The sequence below is a fragment of the Stegodyphus dumicola genome, chromosome 11, assembly GCF_044657685.1.
Source record: "Stegodyphus dumicola isolate Sdum_Otavi_A_Nest chromosome 11, ASM4465768v1".
NCBI lineage: Eukaryota > Metazoa > Arthropoda > Arachnida > Araneae > Eresidae > Stegodyphus > Stegodyphus dumicola.
In genome coordinates, this window is record NC_140778.1 from 41058596 (window position 1) to 41080804 (window position 22209).

General features: G+C 34.9%; 1 protein-coding gene across 2 annotated transcripts in view; it reads left to right on the plus strand.

Annotated features, from left to right (window-relative positions):
- LOC118201430 (uncharacterized) overlaps positions 1 to 22209 on the plus strand; it is a 185632-nt gene that overhangs the window by 90036 nt on the left and 73387 nt on the right. For both annotated transcript variants that reach the window (XM_085826621.1, XM_085826620.1), the window contains exons 6-7: positions 2929 to 3015; positions 11290 to 11397. In XM_085826621.1, coding sequence (XP_085682747.1) covers positions 2929 to 3015; positions 11290 to 11397 — 195 coding nt within the window. The remainder of the gene's footprint in view (positions 1 to 2928; positions 3016 to 11289; positions 11398 to 22209) is intronic.

The following is a 22209-nucleotide window of genomic DNA, read 5'->3' on the forward strand; positions in this document are numbered from 1 at the left end:
TCATGAAAATGCAGCACAACAATCTCAGAATACAGTGCAATAAAAAGAACCAGGAATGAGTACAGAAATCTGTAACTAATGTGAGTTTTACGCTTCTGCCGGTCTGTTTGGTTCATGTTTGCGTAACTGTAAGATTGCCCTTGGAACTATCGATCATAGTAATCACTGCATTAGAACAGAGGTCTTCTTTCATCTCTCATTCTTTAAACATTACCTCACCGAACTTCAAAGTAATAGCTCTTTAGGAAAACTTTTACTGAGCGAGTGAGGATCCATTCAGACTTTATAGGCTTGCATATCTGTTACATATCCGTCTGACGAAGAATTTAATTGAAATCTAATTAAAAATTCTGCGTCATCTTAATAATGTGAAAACTGTATAGTCTTCACTGAGAATTCCGGTAAAGTATTTGATCATTCCTAACGTCAGTGCACAATTGGTAGCTCATGTTTATTTTTCGAATGAAATTATTGATAATTTCGATAATAATACAAACCGTTTTCTTTCAGTATGATTTTCAGTTTTCTAACATAGCATTGGGAAATTATCGTGTTATAGGGATAATTGTTCAGGATTTCCATATGTATCCTGCGAGTTTTATGTCAGGAAATATTAGGGTAAATTTCTACTTACAGTGACCTCAAATATTTCCAATAAATCTTAGGAGATAGAACTAAAATAAATAAAAGGCAAATATGATTTTTACTAAATATTATCGTACAATATAGCTATACCAGAATTTTGGAATGAGGAGGAGAAGATCATACACCTTTCAGGTAAATTAAAATTAATTTATTTTTAACTTTTGTTTATTAACTGTGAAGAAATTCAAGTCTCGGATTATTCTGTTGGCTATATCTAAAAATATGTGCTTTAAGACACAATAACACTCCGAACAAATACTAATTCAGAAGTCAAACAACAAAAATCAGCGTTATATTTTCCATCTTTGCCTTCGGCCTTTAAAGAAATTATGTTTTATTTCTGGTTTCATCAACAGATGGCGCCACTAGCTAATTTTCTGTCCAGGCTTTCTTATCTAATCATTATATATCCTATCTCGTTCCTTTGCGATTTTGCAGCTGAAGATGGTGGTTCGTTAAAACCATCGAAACTAATCCTGTGAAAATTTGAAAATATAATGCTGATTTTTGTCGAAATCGAAATCGAGTGAGTGGTTAGGCGGCATTTAGTAGCCTCTGCTACTTTAACCCTCTCTGTTGGAGATATGGCGTTGGGAAGAATTAGAAAATTAGAGTGATTTACACCGCACCGATGAAGGTGAAGCTAGAACATATGCTAATGCACGTGAGTTGGACAAATAGACTTAGGAGAAGGAGGGTTCAAGCATCTGGTTCTTCATTGGCCGCAGTAGAAGCTGTGATGTATCTTCACTAGTTGAAGAAAGATGATACGTCGAGACCAGTCACGTCGGTGGTCACCCACACACACAAGTACTATCCCCGAGCTCTGCTACTGCAAACAGAGGAACCCGTGTGTTAGAAAAAACGGTAAAAATCATAAAAATTGGTGGAATTTCCTCATTTGCTTCTAAGCTGATGATTAATCTTCATTTTCAGCAAACCTCATCAGAGTCACGGCTGCTTTGCACCCGGCAGTAAACTTCTTACTTCTTCGTGGTTCTTGCAGCGCGGATCTTTTCTACATGCTCAACTATGCTGTTCAAAAATCTGCTGATTTTGGGATCTTGAATTCAGTCTATGGCTTCTTTATAATCATTAGGTGGTGGTTCCAATTTCCTTCTCACTCTATCGCTGTAGAGAGGTTTCTTCTGATTTTTACTGCTGTCTTCCTCTGCTTCAATGAGTTTCGGAAAGTCCGCCGGAGTGGGGATCTTAGATGCTGCATTTTTCCTTCAAAGCGTTTCTTGCACACGGGGCAACCCCTGCAGGAACTTACATGCGGCAGTGAGCAGAAAATGCACTTTGGTTTTTCATCAGGCTTTAATGGGTATTCCTTACTCTTATGTTGCTGTCCACACTTACAGCATCGCTCAGGATTTGAGCAGAGATGCTGCGAATGTCCGTACTCTTGACATCTGTAGCACTGGATCACTCGTCTTTTGGGGGCAAACTTCTCAATCTTGACATTAACACTTAGCATATTATTGAGTCCATGGATAGCATGTCCTTCCTTCGTTTTCTTCAGATCCAATAGGAATATCGGAAGTTTCTCGATAACATTCCCTCTACGTCTGGTAAACTGCTTTACTTTGCTTATCGGGAATTTCCTTTTCTCCAGGTCTGCCTGTATTATTTCTTCCTTCATCGTCGATGGGAGGCCATTAAGGACAACCTTAATAGGTTTTTTGCTGAGTAATTGAAAGTATGAAATGGTATACTTCTTTTCTGTAAAACCAGAGTTGCTTTTCTGTAATCGTCTACTGACTTTAACATATAGCAGTTTCATCTTCATATCGGCTTCAAATTCTTCACTGCAGGTATTGATAAGAATTTCATGAATTTTCGGCCAATCCACTTCGCTTTGCTAAAAACTATTGGGGGTGGAGTTTGCTCTTTTTCGACTGCCTACGGGACTGGGTCAGTATCCAAATATCTTAAGCACAACCCACTATCTCGGAGTCACAGCTCGAATTGATTTTTGTTGTTTGACTTCTGAATTTATATGCGCTTTGCCAATGAAAAAAAAAATCTGTAGAATTGAAGACAATTTTAGGAAAAAATACATTCAAAATTATGCTTTATAAAATTAAAAAGAATGCGGTTGAGTGTGATTCTTTGTCTGCTTTTCTACGGAAGTTTTTTTAAAAAAATTTTAATGAAAATAATTAATTAAATTAATTTAGTGTTTGTTTTCTGTAAAAATTCTGAAATGTTTTATTCAAACAATGTTAATAATGATTGATGCATGTAACTAAATATATTTTTCATTTTATATACGCATAGGGGGTACATGCGCTGTGAACGATGAGGGAAAGAATATTTGTCAATGTCGCCCGGGCTTTGGTCCATATTTGGGTAAAAGGTGCAAAGGTATGTGACATTTACTCATATTCGTTCATTAAAATGCACGTTCCAATATCTGATATTTCTTTAATATGTACAGGGAATCAAAATACATGAAATCAAAATTGATCATCATTTTTGAAATAATTAGTATTTTTAGCGTACCATTAGTATAATTAGTATTTTTTGCGTATAATTAGTATATTTAGCTGAAAATTTTGAATCAAGTGAGATATTTTTGATAACAGGTGATGTATGTTTTGTAGGAGTAAGATAGTTTTTGCACTTTAATACAGTGTTTCTCAACCTCTGGTCCTTCCAAATTCAGAAGCATTAAAACAATATACCTACCGTCGTTTACAAAAGAAAAATATTAAAATCTGGGAACGGTTATGTTTTCATGCGTACTGCGCAAAGCATTAGCTCAAGCTTTTTCATCGCGTCTGTTGTTATCTATTTAATTTACGTTTATTAGTATTAGAGGACCTATCGTGGTGCCACGAAATTGTATTTGAGGGTAACGAGTACACATATTAAATGATACATATTACTTTTTAGTGGAGAAACGATTATTATTCTTTTAAATTTGATGAATAATGGCAATTGTATTATTAGTGTAATAAATGGACCTATCATTTTGAATAATTTTAGTAAGAAGAAAACAGAAATTAAGCAAATGACAATGAAGATTTTTTAACGAAATTCAATTCTTATTATGAATTCCGATTATTTCAGCTGTTGCCACTTGAGCAAAGGAAAAGCGACGTGAAGATGTTGCTAAATGTTGCTTCAGTATGGTAGATCAAGGCTTCTCAACCGCTTGTTCAGCGGACCGTCATTTGTTACATGCAATGATTTTATGATTAATTTTATAAGTTCCTGAGATTTTTCTCAATTTTGTTTTACTTGTATGTAATTATATTATACATAATAATACTTACTTATCTTTACGTTTAATTATTATTTTAGGCAAACGATAATAAGAATGTTACAAATAACTTAAATAGTTATTCTTGTAATTCTTGAGTAATTGATTGAGTTATTGAGTAGTTCTTGAATACATTGTAACTTTTTTGGGGATGGACGGAAACCCACCGATCCGCGAAATGCTAAATGCTAAAAAAATATTTGGTAAATTTTACTGGTCAGGGGGGGCAAAAATGTTTGAGAATCGCTTACCTGCTTACTTTTGTTAGACATCCGATGTTCCCGTCCTCCGTCAGCTGTCACGTCATTGTAAATAGTTGTGTGCGTTTATTATTCTCCTACAAAACATAAGATTAAGAGAATAATTGTTGTAGAACAACTGTCTACTTGGAAGAGAAACCCGGTCGCGTAAATTTTGAAGTTAATCAAAAAGAAATTTATTTTGCTGCAGATTTTGATCTGTGATAATCCAAGTCGTTTTCTGTCAATATCTAAGATGATTTGACATGGGTTTCTCTTCTTTTTCTTACCTCATATTAAATCGTTCAAAGGTAGCTTAAATTTATCGTAATGTAAAACATGCGAGTAATTATTACTGAGATTGCAACTTAATTCCGGATTAAACATTAGTAAATTTTTGTTTCAAAATAAAATTTTTCAGCAATATCAGAAATTACTCCAATTATACAAGTTTCGTAAAATTATTATTATTCTCTGTCATTTCTTCGGTGATAGGTTTATCTAATTAGAAGATTTAACTCAGAAATGAGTTTTATAAAGACTTGAAAAAACTCTATAATCGACCACATTACTCGACTTAATAAGCGTTACTTCCAAACTGGCGCTGAGATGCTGTAAATGCTTCAGATTTTTTTTTTTTAACCAAATCCTTCTAAAAGGTAATTTGATCATACCCTTTGTTACTCACATGCCTGAGGATCACAACCTACATTTGACTGCCAACGTTTAGTTGTTTACTTATTCTTTTATCTTTCATCGCTTTCCAATAGACTGGAACACATGGAGTAAAGGCGACAGTAGTCTTCTCAATTTTACCTCACTTTTTTAACCTTTCCTGGATTTAATTCACGTGCCTCAGCGGCTTTATGTTCTTGGCTAGCTTATTAAGATCCGTTCTGGGACCACATAAGCAACTGCATAATGAGTATTAGTATCAGAAATAAGTGAAGCGTGTTTCTTTAGCTTAAAAAATCAATAAGAATTTGAAACAGGAAATAAAATTCTACATACAAAATAAAAAATTTAATAGTCAGTGATTTTAATGTACAAATTACAGATTTAAAGAAATGAATATCAACTTACTACAATGTACAAAACAAATTAAACTGAAAATCTATTTGAATTTCTGTAATTTCGTATCATAAAAGCATTCTTTTTCGCCCCATTATTTATAATATAATAATACAGAGGGAGATCTCTGCGGCAGTCTTAGTTCGTAAACTTTCAGAAAAATAGAAAAAATACTTAATGATGAAAATAATAATTTAATAGTTTCAAAGGCTTGGTGAAATAAAAAATCGCTTTAACACATAAGCTATATTGTTAATCAATGTCGTAAGCATATAAGAAACGTGCACAAGTTTATGCAGATTAAAACAATTCTAAAATGTAAGCGCAGCATATGTTTCAAAACTCAAGCCAGGAATAAATAGAAAGAAAAAATACAGAAATACTATTTTGCTGTAAACTTATTCAATTACGTGCAACAGTCTTCGTTTAACATACAGAGACATATTTAAATTAAGAACTAAGACGAAATTTTTTCTCGAATCCGAATCTGCAATTTATCTAAACTTTCATATAAGAATGTTCACAAAATGGGAAAAAAATATTATTTAATAATAAATATTTTAATAAAAGTAAGGTTTAAAATCGGTTTCTAATAATAAAACAAATTTAATAATACATTTTCAACATATTGTATTTATTAAGAAAATAAGAATTAAAGATAGTAAGAGTAGCGTACGATTAAATCTCTTAAATACGGAAGATCATTTCTGCAACATGTAATGACCTGAGTAAAGCTCAAGTTTTCTGGCATTTACTAAATAATTTTTATTAATTAAGGAAGTGTTAAGATGGAAGGGTAACAATCTCAAGAATAAATACAGATTAACATTAAACAGAGCTTAATTCTCCTCACAAAATTTAGATTGGATTACATAGGGGCGCTACAAGGAGATACTTCAGATCCACGCCAACTAAAAACTGCAACAATTGCTTTCCTCCTTTAGTGAATTCTTCTATTGGACATTAATAAAATGGTTTCCCTAAATTGTCAGTGAAAACGATTTTTAGTTTAGCATTCTAAAGATAGATCGAAAAGATACTGTTAGTTTAGCATTCCAAAGATAATCAGATTGAAAATATAATGTTAGTTTAGCATTCGAAAGATAATCAGGTTAGAAAGATAGTTTCAATTTAGCATTCGAAAGGTAGGTTTCAGTTTAGAATTCTTACTATGATAAGTTTTGAGTTAACATGATTTAAGTCTAGGATACAAAAGACTAAAATCTAAGAAGCTGAAGGTGAGATAAATTTAAACCTCTGTTAATGAGTTTGAGAAGTCTCTTATTTCTACTAACTTGAAAAATCAGCTATGGACACAACATGACTTCTTTATATGGCCGTATATACATATTTTTTTGCTGCAATTTACTTATACTTGTTTCCTGGAATTATTCCAACTTAATTAATCGATCTTACGGGGCAAGTTGAAAATGACAACAGGAGTTGGAAATTTTTAATTAAATATACTGTTAATGTTTGTCGTATAGGAGGTCAAACTTCTTAAAATTTTATATTTTCATAGCGAGTATAAAAATTTCCCAAAAGTAATTATAGGAGGCAGGAGATAGCAGATACTCATGATAACTTGCATTTAGCAAGTCCGGGTTTCCTTACTCATGTAAAATTATGTTTTTTTTTAAATTTCATATTGCTAAAACATGAAAATTGCCATATAAGCATGAATACGCCAAACCACAATACGGCATTTTTTCGCCGTATCGTGTGACGAAAAGTTCGCCGTATCGTCACACGACGCCATATCGTGTGACGAAGGTTCGGCGGAAGAACTAGCATTGGAACTACGGATGCATACCGGCAGAATAACTGGTTGAACAAGCGAAATGTACACCACCAAGTGGGGATGACAGAAAAAGAACGGCAAGCGTTGAAAAGAATAAAATGAGTCGTTTAAACTAGGGAACTATGCTGTTATTCACATCAGAATAAACGGAAAGCCCTTCAAATGCACCTGAACATGGTGGTGTTGAAAAATGTGGAATTAATCTCATATTGAGAACGTTTTGTAAGGAAGTCATCTAAACTGTTGTATAGAGATACAGATATTCTTGATGTTTTAATAAATGTTTTCAAAGAGCAGATTGTTTGAAATTTTAAAGAATTCATTACGACGCAGGAGCCTTTACGGCACTGTGAGTGCATAGGCAGCATGATATTAAGCACGCAGATTTAAAATCGGTGGAATTTAAAATGAAATGCGTCGTGTTTTATATGTGTTTAGGAGTTTGTAAGAAAGTATGCTATTGGCTTTGGAATTTTTTGGATCACTGGACCTGCAACTGGAAGAAATATCTTGCAATGCAACCACATTCCTGACACTAGAAGATAAAGAAAAGATTCAGAAGTTAATAAATTTGTTTTCGGCGCTCTTTAATAAAGCATCTGGGCTTACATGCAGTCATAGCTGCCAAATCTCTCAGTTGAACTGGGGTCTCCAAGTTTCTCCATCACATCTCCCGATTTTCCATCAGATCACCAAATCTTCTGGTTTTTAACTTTTAGCCTTTAGTGAAAGTGCTTTTCACAAAAACAGAAATTTATTGAATTAATGGAACTTGAAAAAAAATTGTACAAATTTCCCTACTTCTAGTTATCTTCTGCATAATTGTTCTTATTTTCTTTTTTTATTTTATTGGATCTCAAGCTTAAACTACTGTAGAAAAATGTTAAGGAAAATTTATATGAAAAACATATATATATATATATATATATATATATAATACATAAAATTCATGTAAATTTAGAAATTTATATGAAGTTTCAACCAATGTTTAACCAGGAACTATTTGTATTTACTTTTGTTTTACATCAATATATGGTACAATGATAAGTTTATTCATACAACAGTGTACATACTAATTATTGATTTTAATTTCAGAGTGCTTAAAAGTAATATGGTAAATTCGGTCTCTTTCCACTCAGAATATTCTGAGTATAACAGAGCAAGAAAATTACAATTTAGTCAAAAAGCATAAAAATTCTTAATATCTAATTACATAATTATAAGTTTAAAGAAATAGAATACCTGATTAAATATTAATGTACATAAATTAAATATACTGAATCATGCGTTCTAAACCGAGTTTAAGTCAATTTATGGCTCTCTTTAAATGTTACTACGCTGCAGCGCAAAACATTTCGAAATCTCCGGGTTCTTTGCGGGAGAAACTATCCGCTTTTCATATTTCAAGGTTGACAGCTAAAGATGAGATGGGCAAAAGACGTGTTCTCCGTGAAGAATAAAAACTCAAAAGAAATTTTTTGGTAAAAACTGCATAAGAGATAATTGAAAAACACATGGAAGAAATGACTAGAATTAAGACCATAATCTCAGCAAGTAGTCCTTACACTAGGATAATAATTTTGTTATCCTACTTTTGTTACCCTTTGTTATTCTTACACTAGTTTAAACTTACTCTAATTTAAAAAGAAAAACTTATTACCTACCATAAATTGCGGCGTTTTGCAATCAATTTGACACCTCTTACACGATAATGATCCTTTCTCTGATAACGGAAGAATGGTATCATGTTCCAGGTTCTCTTCAGATATAGGTACGCTGAGAATCATTGTCCAAGCTAAATCTAACACGTCTGTAGAGAGTGCAGGGCTCCACTGAAGTATGGCCCAAGGCGCATGTTGTCTGCATTGTGCTACACGCGCTGTATTACTTGCCGCAGTGAGCAGGATGCAAACAGCGGGTCTTCTGACTTGCAACCCTATTTCAAAAAGACTTCAAACTGTGACTGTGAAACTCGAGTTCTAGTGATGGCATTCAGCTCCCATGGGAGCTGTAAAGCTATAGCAGTCCAGTGTTCCCGAGATGAAACTGTCAATAAATAAACCTCACTTGTCGTTGTGGATGTTGGTCAACCTTGACCATGCCTTTTTGATGTGAATCAAGTGTCCTGAAAATGTTTTCACAACTCGCAGGTGACACTGGCTGTTACATTAAGTTTTATATGGATCTGTTGCTGTTATTGGACTACTTCCTGTCTACCGACAATATTCCATCTCTTTCTGTCATCCATATCTTCCTGGTTATTTCTTTTACTTTATACGTTATCAAATTTACTCTACTCTTCCGAGAAACATGAACAATGTCATGAAGGATTACGAGACTACAATCTAACAAAACCCCTCGCGCGCTTATATCTTTTCCATACTCACATACACATATACCCGTGTACCCTTAGGTATTCGAATCTGAATATTTCACAATACTTCGACGGAATAATTCGTACCGTTGTTACAATGCGTTTCGTAAAAATAGATATAATTTGCAAATTCTCTGAATTTTGCACACGAGCGTAATAGCAATTAAACATTAGCTGCCACCAAATACGAAAAAGGAACTAGTGATGATCATTTGGCGTCGTGCGCGCATAATATAGGGGTGTCAAAAGGGATTTTACAAATATTACAGAGCCCTGGTTGAAATCAAAAAGGTAAAATGCGTAGTTTAGTTTTTCAGAGTAGACGATTACAGCATTTAAGAAACTCAAAGATCAGGTATTCAACTTTCTGAGACTTAGAGGGAAATTGAGGTAGCGGCAGTTGCTTCTGATTTCACGGTTAGAGTTGTGCTTGTTCCAGATGACAAAAATAAAATGCAAGTGTATTTTAGTAAAACCCTCAAGCAAACACATAGAAATTACAGTGCGACCCAGAAACGTTGGCTGTCCTGGTAGTTTCACAGGTGACAGGTGACAGGTGACGGAGGACGGGGACGCCTGGTGTTTAACGGAGGTAAACAGGCAAATGTCCCACGCCGTCCCCTATATAGATACAAGAACTCTCTGGGGTCCCACAAGGGCGCACCGGGAGTTACTGAGCCTTCATGAAAACGTTTACATGGCCATACAGGGGCTATTCCAGTTTGACATTGGTTCTGTACAGATTCTTATGTTAATGGTGGACCTGGGTGTTCATAGGCCATAATGCATACATGAAACATAACATTACATACATGATATATGACATGACATTAATCTTATACATAATACTTGCATGAATTAGTACATACATACTTTACACTTCACATGACATTAGACTACACATACATAATGCATGACATTAATCTACACTTATTAGAGTTATAACCTGACTGTATACTACGTTAAGCTAATTGTATTGCGAACTTGCTAAGTTACTTTATAACTGGATTACTTTGGTAGTTTCACAGATAACTATGTATATGAAAAACGCCTCAGTCACTCTTTTATTATTAATTATTAAAGGCACACCAGCGGCCGAGCGGTAAAGTAGCTGAAGAGTAGTAGTTCAGTCCGAGGCTCGAACGCCACGAACGGGTTGGCTGCCTGAGCATTTTCTCGATTTTTCCCATCTGTAAAGTTTACATGAGAAAATCCTCCATGAAGGCATCCCTCCCCTTACGAGATAGCTCTAGAGGAGTACTTCTTCATAATCAAATAAACCTAAACCTATTTTTAATTTTTAATTTAAACCTTGTAGAGACATTAGGTTAATTGGAAAAGACGAAGAGATGAAAAATTAGCAAACGCCTTCGACGGGAATCGAACCTCGGACCTCTAGAATACCGGCCCAGCGTAGAGAACCACTACACCACGAAGACACGCTAGGAAGGAGGGAGAAATACCCTATATACTTCCTCTTTTAAAGGGCGACTGGGGTTTTCAGAGGTCACAATCGCCAAATCCTGGGTGTGGAGAGTCATCATCCACAACCCGTTTAGTTCGGGCGCCACTGTAGAGATATTAGGTATTTTTGGAAGCAGGCAATATGAAAAATTAGCAGCGCTTTCGCCGGGAATCGAAACACGGACCTCTGGAATTCTGGCCCAGTGCGCAGAACAACTACATCACGAAGGCACGCTAGGAAGGCGGGAGAACTACCTATTTTTTTAACTGATAAACAGCTGTTCGAACCGCACTGATTTATTTTCCGTGAACAATGGATAAAATCCCTTAATGACAAAGAATCTAATGCATTAATTAAAAAACTTATCACGTTGGTAATTTCACGCATACAAAATATTAATTCTTTGTTGTTTTACCTTTATAGCTTGCGAATGTGGTGAAGGTTCAAACTGCACATTCACTGGCATTTGGAACACGGAAAAGAAGTGCATTTGTAAGAAAGGGTACAAAGATGAAAATGGTACATGTGTAGGTATGCCTGTTTTGATTTCTTTACAGTGTTCCTTGTAACTCTTTTATCCTTTTTAATGAGCTATATATATTTTTCTTTCAGCCTTTAAGATCAACCAGTTCTCTTTGTCTAATGTAATTATTTCTCCAAATATCAATTATCATTCGTTACAGGGTATCCAAAACGAACATTTAGTCAAGTCAATAACTAATTTATAAAAATTCATTGACACTTAAAAGTCATTTATTCTAATTAAATACTTTCGTCATCCATTTAGCGTTTCCTTACGTGAGAAAAGGGTGCATTTTTGAAAAAAAAAAAAAAAAAAAAAAAAAAAAAGGAGGTACACACATATATATAGTATATATACATACACACACTTAAAAAATGTCAGCTCATTGTTGCACTATTTAATAACTTAAAATAAGATTTAACACCAAAACACTTGATTTTTATTTTATGGTAAGATTTCCGCAGTCGATTAATTTTTCATCATTTCAGTGTCTTGTATCCAATCAATGTTTTGCATCAAGTAGTGTCTTGCATCCAATCAATGTTTTGCATCAAGTAGTGTCTTGCATCCAATCAAAGCAATTCAGCGCACGTCTTATTTTCCCATGTCTTGTAATTTTAATGGCAGCTGTTTGCATGTTCTGGCGGATAGTCGAAAGTTAATTCAATAATTACAAAGTAGGTACATTTTTACTTCTTCTTCATAACCATGTGTTTATTTATGTAGATACATTAAAATCTGTGTATTAGTGAAGTATAACATACAAAGTGGCTGTTGAAACCCATTTGCAGGAATATTTTAATGATTCTGTTGGAGTGAATCCTACCGAGGCTAAAACCCATTTTCACCATTTTGTTGTTACTACTATATTTAACGTAGGTGAATAAAACTTTTAAAAGCGATTCTCGAGTATTCCAGGCTAAAACATGGTTCATAACATATTGCACACTTTTGTAAAAATAAATATTACATTGCATGCATTCCATTAGGAAACATTTTTGGCATTCTTTTCCTATATGGGTATAATGTCCTTGGGATACATACAGTTTCTTTCTCTGCGTAGTTTTCAACATACTTATAAAATTTCTATATTCACAATAATGCTTTATATAACGTGCATTTTCAAGTGATAATAAAATTTTATTTTTGCTAAGTTAACTTTTAAAACGTGTTTAATAAAAATGCAAAAGTTACAGATAAGCTCAAAAAATTAATCATGCATGGGGAAATTTTAAAAAATGCTTTGTCAGAATCAGTATCGGAACAAAATTTGTTGTTCAAGTATTTGTAAGCTTTAGAACTAAGCCATTTTATAATAATTCATTTAAGAGGCGTGAAAATAATTTTTGACGTGAAAATTTAAATATTGTTGGATAAAACTAAATTTATGGTTTAAGCATTCTCTGGAAGAAACTCTTGCAACAGTGTCAGTCATCACTGAAAGTGAGAGAAATTTCAAATTATCATCAACTTGCTGTTAATAAGTATGCATAATATTCAAGATTTTTTTCCTCTACAAAAATTTGCTGATAATTTCAAAGAATATGTTGATATTGATACCATTCCCTGAAAATTAGAATAAAATTAAAGCAATCTATTACCTTTAAAAATGCACTGGAATGTTTTGAAGTAATAAGTTTTCTAATTGTTTTGTTTTAAGCTTTTATTTATTAAATCTTATTGTATTATTAAAACATTTTTGAAACACAATCTAAGTTTTCCTTTTTATGAGCAGTATTTTTTCCGCAAAGATGCTTTGAATTTCGTTATTTAGCCACGCTGTCAAATACCCTGTTTACATGTAAAATTATTTGGCCAAACTTGATGTTTGAAAGTTTTCTGTTTTTCTTGGTTTATATTGAACTTTAGTTATTTTTATTATAGGCACTGTTACGATTGCTGCAAAGAGTTACTACAAAAGTACCAAACGTTTACAAATTTTGCTCTAAATAGTTATTCAGCTAGCATGAAAGTACTGCAAAAGTTGGATTTTTAAGAAATTCGGTGCATTTTCTTTGCCAAACTGGGAATAAAGTTCTGTTTTACTTAATCATATCCATGCTTTTGCAGAAATAAAATATCAATTCGTTGAATTTATCAAAATACTGTTATTATTTAAGTGGTAGTATTTTTCTTAGCTCAAGTGACAACAATATTGATTTCTTAATCCCTCTAATAATCCTACAAAATCATCTTTCTTTAAGGTTTTCGGTAGAACGGAAATGATTTTATAGAAGGGTTTTTAATTTTAACAAATCACATAATGCGTAACTTTTCCCATAAAGCACAAAAGTTTCATGCGAATTGAAGAATTTTTTAATTAATATTGTGCATTTCTAACTGCTCAGTTTGTGGACCGAAATCGCTTCCAAAAATTGCGTATTTTTTGTTGCACATTTTAAATCTATATATATTGGAGAATTGAAAAATGCACTTTATCTTTCTAGAAAATATTTTTATATAGACTTTTATCATGAGAAATTAAGTTGCCAGAAAAAACAATTTCAGATGTTATCACCAAAAAAATATTTTTTTTTAAATAAATTTCAGTCGAATTACAGTTAATTTCTATTTATTGCATAATATAAAAAAAGTAAAATGTATAAAATTTTAGAAAATAAAAAACAAAGCGCTGAGGGGAAAATACCTTAGAAATGCAGTTTAGTATGGTAGAGTTCAAAACAGGGTTCAAGGCAAAGTCCAACTTCACAGTCTTTTCACCAGATACAATATATCTAATTAATTATTAATCTAATTAATAAATATAATTAGTAATTCAATAGGTTAATTAAATAATCGAGATAATCGGTGGACGTATTCTAGCCGTTACTTCTGCAAGAAAAAAGCGGCAAAAAATGAAGTTCGCTAATACCACGTGCCTTCAAATGCCGCAATTAAGTGGACTACTAATGATATCTGTTGGCCAAAACGTAAACTAAAGGCCTAATACTGTATATAAATTATTTCAATGGTTAAACGGGGAAAAAACGGGCTGCGCTCCTCAATACAGGTAGAAAAACATATATGCCCGTGGAAATCGCGGGATGAGCAAATTTTGCTACATATGAGTTGCTCGTGGAAATCGCGAGATGATCAGCCAGAGGGTTAAAGTAATAGCAATTAAGAAGGATTTAATTTTTTTCTAACGTTGTTAAAAGGTGGTATTGGGATTGTTTTTCTGTCTAAATGTTTTGCAAAATGAAGTTCGACTGTTGAAAAGTAATTATTTCAAACGAATTACAATATGAGTTTTTTTCCTTCATGCAACCATTTTTTTAGTGTTAAATATGTCAGAATATTAAATTATAGAGTAATTACCATTCATTCAGTTCTTTATTTGGCAAGTCGCAAATGCATGATCTTCTTTCATAACTGGAAAATATCAAACGAAGATTTGAAAAGAGGATATATTTTTTGTTAATTGCACTGTGTAATTTATCACTGCGAAACTTTTGCATTTAACAATTAAAAGCAGATCATCCGCAAAAGCAATTTTAAAACAGTTTTAAATGCAGAAAATTATTTTAATAGCTCAAGAATTGTTATATTCCACAAAAAGTTTCCAAAGACTGATGGATGATGACAGCCGTTTTCCAAAGTATATTCTATCGTAATATTACCTAGAGAAAGTTCTACAGTGTGAGCATGAAAAAAATACTTGATCAGGTAAAACATGTTGCTAGGTACGTTAACACGTTTCAATAAATTTATGATTTCTGGATATTCGTCATTATTAAAAAAAACCATTTTCCAAGGCATGGATGTTTGTAAATGCACTGTTGTGCAAAACTTAAGCAACAACAGGGTCTTTTGCCATAACTCCACGCGAAATCAACTGAGAGACATGAAATGCAGAAATGAAGGAAAGTATTATGTACGTAAAGGATGACGAAAGTGTCGGAGCTGAAAAAGAAATACAATGTATACGGTATGGAATCAAACAAAAACAAGCTTTATTGAACGCATAGTATCGTGACTCATGATTGTCTATCCAAGAGGAAGAACAACAAGCAGATGTTCCTTAATATGGGATATGCCTTCCCCTCACTGCAATGGTTGCTTCGCACCGTCTCCGCATACTCAGAAACAGCTGGTGCAACATTTCTTGCGGTAGGAGTGTCCATTCCTCAATCATCATCTGTTTGAGTTGTTGGGTGTTCTCCGGAGAATGTAAGCGTGCTGCATTGCGTCTCCCCAAAGCATCCCACACATATTCGATGGGATTTAAATCTGGGGAGTACGCTGCTCAATCCATTCGAGTGATATCTTCACTTTCTAGTAGCTCCTCAACAACAAGAGTCCGATGTGGCCGTGCATTTTCATCCATAAAAATTAAGTCTGGACCAATGGTACCTCGGAACAGACGCACATGGGGATGGAGTACCTCCTCACAATAGCGATCCCCGGTTACAGACCCTCTGTCGAAAACGTGGAGCTCAGTTCATCCGTTCAGCATAATGCCTCCCCAGACAAGAACTCAAGGACCACCATTACGGTGTCGTTCCTTGATGTTACTGGGATAAAACCGGGTCCCGACCTCTCTCCAAATGAAAACGCTTTGAGAATCGCTTCTGGTGCTGAACCGACTCTCATCCGTAAAGAGGACAGGTGACAGGTGACGGAGGACGGGGACGCCTGATGTTTAACAGAGGTAAACACGCATATGTCCCACGTCCTCCCCTATCTAGTGGCAGAAACTCCTAGGAGTCTCATGAGGCCACCTCGGGAGTTTATTGAAGAATTTTACGTAATTGTACATGGCCATACAGAGGCGTCTTAGGAATACATTAGTTTTGATCGATAGGAGGATGATATGTTACACCTTGGTTTGTTAGACACTGTTAGACACTAATTACAGCATATACATACACATACAAGTACATACACTTGCACATATAAAGATACATACAAAACACTTGTAAAACACATATAAAAGCACATATATAACACATATAAAACATGTAAGCACATTGAAAAGAGGACACGACTCCATTGATCAGTTGTCCAGTCTTTGTGCTCTCTGCACCACTGTAAACGGTGGCGTCGATGGGTAACTTTCAACGGGAGGCAGGCGGATAGGCCCCCTTTGTGAAGGCGTCTGGCCACAGTAAACAGCGACACTTGTCGCCCCGTTGCTGTACAGAGTTGCTGAGCATTGGCGCCTACTGACTGCTGTCGGGCTCTTTTCGCCTGCAAGACGATATATCGGTCATTCCCTGCAGTTGTAGTCCTCGAACGGCCACTACCAACCTTTACAACAGCTGTACCTGTGGTTTGGAACGTTTTCCAAGCGCGCGAAACGACAATTTTGTTGTTTCCGAACTCGTTCCTAACTCGCATCTACTCTGGTGACTGTACACCCCTCCTCCAGCTTTCCGATCATTCTTCCACGTGTGAAGACGCCCAGGTGATTTCTTCTAGCCATATTTCACGAACTGACTCACTGGCACTTGCGGCGAATATGTAAAATTGCGCCTCCGTCCTTCCTTTTATTCTACTGTTGAGCTGCGCGCGCCTACATCACGCGTTTTGTGTACGCTCACGTCGCCTCTGACGTTTGGTTCATGATATTTGCATACGCATGACGTTTCTACTGACTTACGTGTTCATTGTACTGATATCCAGACCTCCTTTTCTGCAATTTCATGGCTATCTGCTAAATTTTTACATTTTTGCTTTTGCACACCAGTTTATGTCATCATAAGCAGAGAAGATTGTCTCAGCAGAACGCTGAGATGTAATGTCATTATTGATCCTCATATAAATGTTTTTGCTTCTTAAGTTACAATTAAATCTATGCATACAGAGCAGGCTAATACAACTGATATTTTCAATACAGCTTAACTTTATTATTTTTAGGAATAGTCACAATTCTAGCTTTCTTCAACACCACTGAAAAGTTTTCTGAGCTAGGCAGGTATTGAGTAATTTATACAAGATAGATGGACAAACATTGTGAAGATTCCAAATCATTTCATTTTTGATTCTGTCCGGCCTGTATGTTTCACCTAATTATAAACCGATAATAACATCATCAACTTCAGCTATGGAAATCGGTAAATATGCATAAAAAGAAGTCATCTTAGAACATAAATGTTTATGAATTTCCTCGTCGTGAACTAAGCTGTAAAGAGGAAATGACCGTTGTAGCATGACGTCTGGCCACAGTTTAGTTTCTGAAATTTAAATAATTTTAGAAAAATTCGAACTCAAAAGAAAATAGATCTTTTTCCAAATATTTTGCATCGTAATACCACTGAGAAACTCTTTCAAGAATTACGTTTACCTTCCTCGAGCTTAGACGTATATTTTAGCCTTATTTGCAAGTAATTGTTCATATAAATATCATTAAAATTGCTTTTTTGGTTCCTTGTCGTCAATATCTACTGCATTTAACTATTTGAGCATATCATCGAAAACAAGACAAAATCAAAATTTGGAACTGAAATATCAGGAATAACCCTGTTATAACCAATATTTTCTAAATCAAGGAAAGCAGGTACAGAGCTTGAGCGAATATTAATAGCCACATAAATAATTTCAGGGGTCGAATTGAAAAACAATTCTCTAAGTTTGTGAATATCTAGGAAGTGTTTCTTTGAAATAATAAGCTTCTTGAATAAGAGCAACATCAGCGTCCGCATTCTCATACTTCTCTGATTCTTTGCCTAACTCATCTAATTCAGGATTCTACTCTTTCAGTGCATTTATTAATTCTGCTTGACACCTTTTCAGCAATGAGTCTCCTGGTGCTAAACCTTGCTTTTCTTGGATCGATTCAGCTTTGATCAGTCTTTTAACCTCTTCCGCTTGTTTAAGATGACCATTTCTGTCAATGATGCATTTGCCGGAACATAATTTAGTAACAGTATTTGAAATTCCTAATAGATCTGTAGGGCTACAAGAAGTTTTTCTTTAACTTGAATTGTGGCTAATCGTTCCAAGGAACTTTCATTGTATAATCAGTTGATTTAGATTTAGTAATTTTTATATAACCATATAAATAATTTTTGAAAAAGTAACTGAAAGATTTTGCATGAAAATTAAAATCGAAGCTTTTTAATTCGCGATTTTTATAAGGGTCACTATTTCAAATAAAGCAATATATAAACATTATTTTTTATATTAGTTATAAATTAATTATACTGTAGGAATAGCAGTTACAATTTTCTGCATTAAAATTATCTGCTTGTATAGATATTTTTAAAGTAGACTAAACTGTTTGTAAACAAAACAAAAGTAAACACTGACTAAAGTGGTCTGAAGAAACCTTGAAGTTTCGGGTTCAAGATGTTGAGGTCAAGATGGAGATAAAATGCTCACCATTCAAAGCTTTGGCCCCAAAAATCATCCCAAAATGGTGATGAAATAGCTTTCTCGTATAATCTTTTTGCACACTTGTACTTTTCTAGACATGTTGGATATCGTCATTGTAACTGCTTAGTATTATTTTATTTCTCTGCAGGCTAAACCAGTGTCTGGCGCGAATTTTGCTGAACCGAGGGAGACGGTCTCCGAAGTCCTTTTCCTTTGATGACGCGTGGACGTCCAACACCTTGGCGTCTGTTGCTGGTTTCAACGTCATTTATCCACTTTGCATAAATATTAACAATGACAGATCGTCAACAACCTACGTGCACGAAACGCTACGTGTAGGAAACCTCGTACAGTTTTGGAGATACTCGTGTCGAGTCTTTGGGTCATTAAAAATCTGCCCTATATCAAATTCATTAAATAATTCATTAAGTAAATACAAGAATGACTCCTTACCATCTTCAGCAGCAGTTAAATACTATACTTAATCATGTGTCCTCCATGTCATCCAGACCAGTTCATTCAAAAATGTGCGGATGGTCGTAAAGTTTTGGCTCGCCCGCACAGATTTTATCCTCAATTTATATATAAAATTAAGATCTTGACTTATTAGTAAAAACAAACCAGTACCAGGCTTAATTTTGATAAGGGTAAAAGATCAGTATTTTACTTCATTCCTCTTTTTCAAGCTTTATGGTTCTAATCATATTAAAACACAATAGAAACTAAGCTAAATTAAAGCTCTTGAGAAAGTTTAAGAAATTTTTGTATTTTTGAGAATAGGGAGGTACAAAAATAAAAAGGATATGCTAGAAGCTAGAACCTGAAACGTTGACAACTAAAGCGGAAAGAAACCAACTGCCATACATTTATGTCTATGCACCGTACTGGTATTGTAAGGAGTTTAATGGAGACATCTTGTACTCTTGCTGACTTATAAAACTGTTATATATGTTGCCACATTTTACGAATTCGACCTTTATTATTCTGCTACATTTATTTTCTGATATATTTAGTTCGAAAAAAATTATTTTCTATTCCATGATGTAACGTTTGAAATTCTTATCAAAATTTAAAGATTTCAGGATGTCAAATTTAGAAAAACAGACAAAATTTCAAAATATGTGGGATTCTTCATACTGAATTTCATCAGAAATCAGAATTGCATGGCACTAAAGATTCCCTTTCCCGTGGTCGCTGCAGGAAAACCTGTGAAGCTAATGTCTAGGATCTGTACCTAGGCAGTCTCGACGACGGGGTCATAAATTCACGAGTTTGACGGTTTCAGAACTCGATCGAGCTTATTACGGTCAGATCCCATAGGATTGGCGTAAGTCCTAGAGGCGATGACATCAATAGTTTGGTAGGACGGTTGTGTTAGGTAATATCCTCGGTGACGGGCAGCCCGCCTAGTGATGGCAGGAGCATTTTTAACAAACAAATGTCCAAGTTCATACCGTACGAGTACCGCTGAGAACAGGGAGAGGTGGCCCCTCCGACCAGGCACCAAAGTGCTGTCGGAGAATTTTAGATAATCCGTATAAACCCGGAGCGGAACTGGGGTGCTCGTATATAAACTTGTATCACCTCCAAGGTGGCCTTTTTTGTTTGGAAAAGTTGTGATAACTTGTCTAAAACGAAGGTTTTCAGATGGGACTCCTGCCCATGTAGTTCCATTAAGTTGCAGGAGCACCCATTACTTCTCCACTTATATAATTACATCATGCCTTTCATAAAAACAAAAACGGATTCTTTATATCAGGAAGAATCTTCTTATATCAGTGGTAAGAATTTCGTATTTAGATAGGTAATTTTAGTAAAATTAATATTAAAATTGTGTAATTTTTTGTGTAATGTGTCGCGAGAGAAATTTTAAGACAAATCTATTCAGGAAAAAAAACACTACAGGGTTAAGTACATTTAACATTGAGTAAATAGGTATCCTCGTTAATAAGTATGGAAGTTGAGTAAATGTAATTGACCATTATGTTAGCTGTAGCCATAATTACACCCTCATATTGCTTTCCATTAATTTTGCGAGACAGAAAATACTATAAATATCTCGCGACCACTTGAAAACTATAAGAGCTCGGAAAGAGAGCATCAGAGGTCAGAATACATCTCGTACAATGTATCTCCCAAGCCTTGAATAAAATGAATGGTGTTGCTGCATGCTTCCTCGACTTTGAAAAAGCATTTGATAGATTATGGCATGCAGGCCTCATTCATTAAGCTCACAAATTTCCCACTTCCGGTCACTTTCATCAAATTGATCAGTTCATGCTTAAAACTCAGAACCTTCCAAAGTCAGTGCGGTTCCAAGTTTCAGGTTCGATATGGAGATTTCCTCTCTATAAAAAAGGCTATTAACAGTGGTATTCCATAAGGAAGCGTATTAGGACTAAAATGATCGGTTTTAGGACCAAACTAATTCGGCCCATCATTTTACATGCATTCCCTGCTTGGTCAATCGCCAACAAGACTGAAAGATGCACGTTACGTCTTCCAATGCAAAATATTAAGAGCTATAGTTAATTCTCCGTGATATGTGCGAAATATGCCAATTCATGCTGCCTGGTCCAAATACTGATTTCGGCCCATAATGTCTTTGAATCACTCAGAAATAGTCCTTTATGAATCTCTAAAACAAATCATTGATTTATATCCTGCAGAAAAAACATAGTAAAGTGACCTAGAACGAACCACCATAATGTATTGTGATGGTAGTATATGTATATAGTACTCATCATTATTTTATCTTTTTATTTGTCCCGACAAAGCAGGTGTGAAGGATTTATTTTGCCCTGGTAAAGAGAGATTGGACTTTGCCACGTTTATTTTCATTTTACTAATTGTTTACTCTTCATTTTATTAGTTTACTTTTTCACTAGAATTCGTATTTAATCAAGTGTTTTATTAGAAATCTAAGTCGCTGTTACTATCACATGACTGATCTCAGCCAATGGTTAAGTTGTAGAGATGTTAGGTATTTTTTTAGCAGGACAAATGAAAAAGGAGCAACGCCTTCTCTGGGAATCAAACCACGGACCTCTGGAATACGCGCCCAGAGTGCTGACCACTACTCTACGAAGGCATGCGAAGAAGGCGGGAGAAATACCTTATATACTCTCCCTTTTAAAGGGCAACTGGGCTTTAGGGGACCCAATGGCCAAATCCTGCGTGTGGAGAATCATCATCTGCCACCCTTATAGTTCGGGCGTCACTGTACAGTCATTAGGTATTTTGGAAGCAGAAGAGATGAAAAATGAGCAATGCCGTCGCCGAGACTCGAACCACGGACATCTCGAATACGCGCCGAATGAGTTGTCCTACACTACGAAGGCATGTTAAGAAGGCGGGAGAAAAACATTATAAAGTTTCCTACAATAATGGTATAGAATTTGCCTTTCACGTGACTTTATGCTCTCATTAAGTGCTAAATTCATTTCTATTCTCAATTAGAGGAAGGAAGCCGATCATGAAGTTTCGCTTATGATGAATGCAGC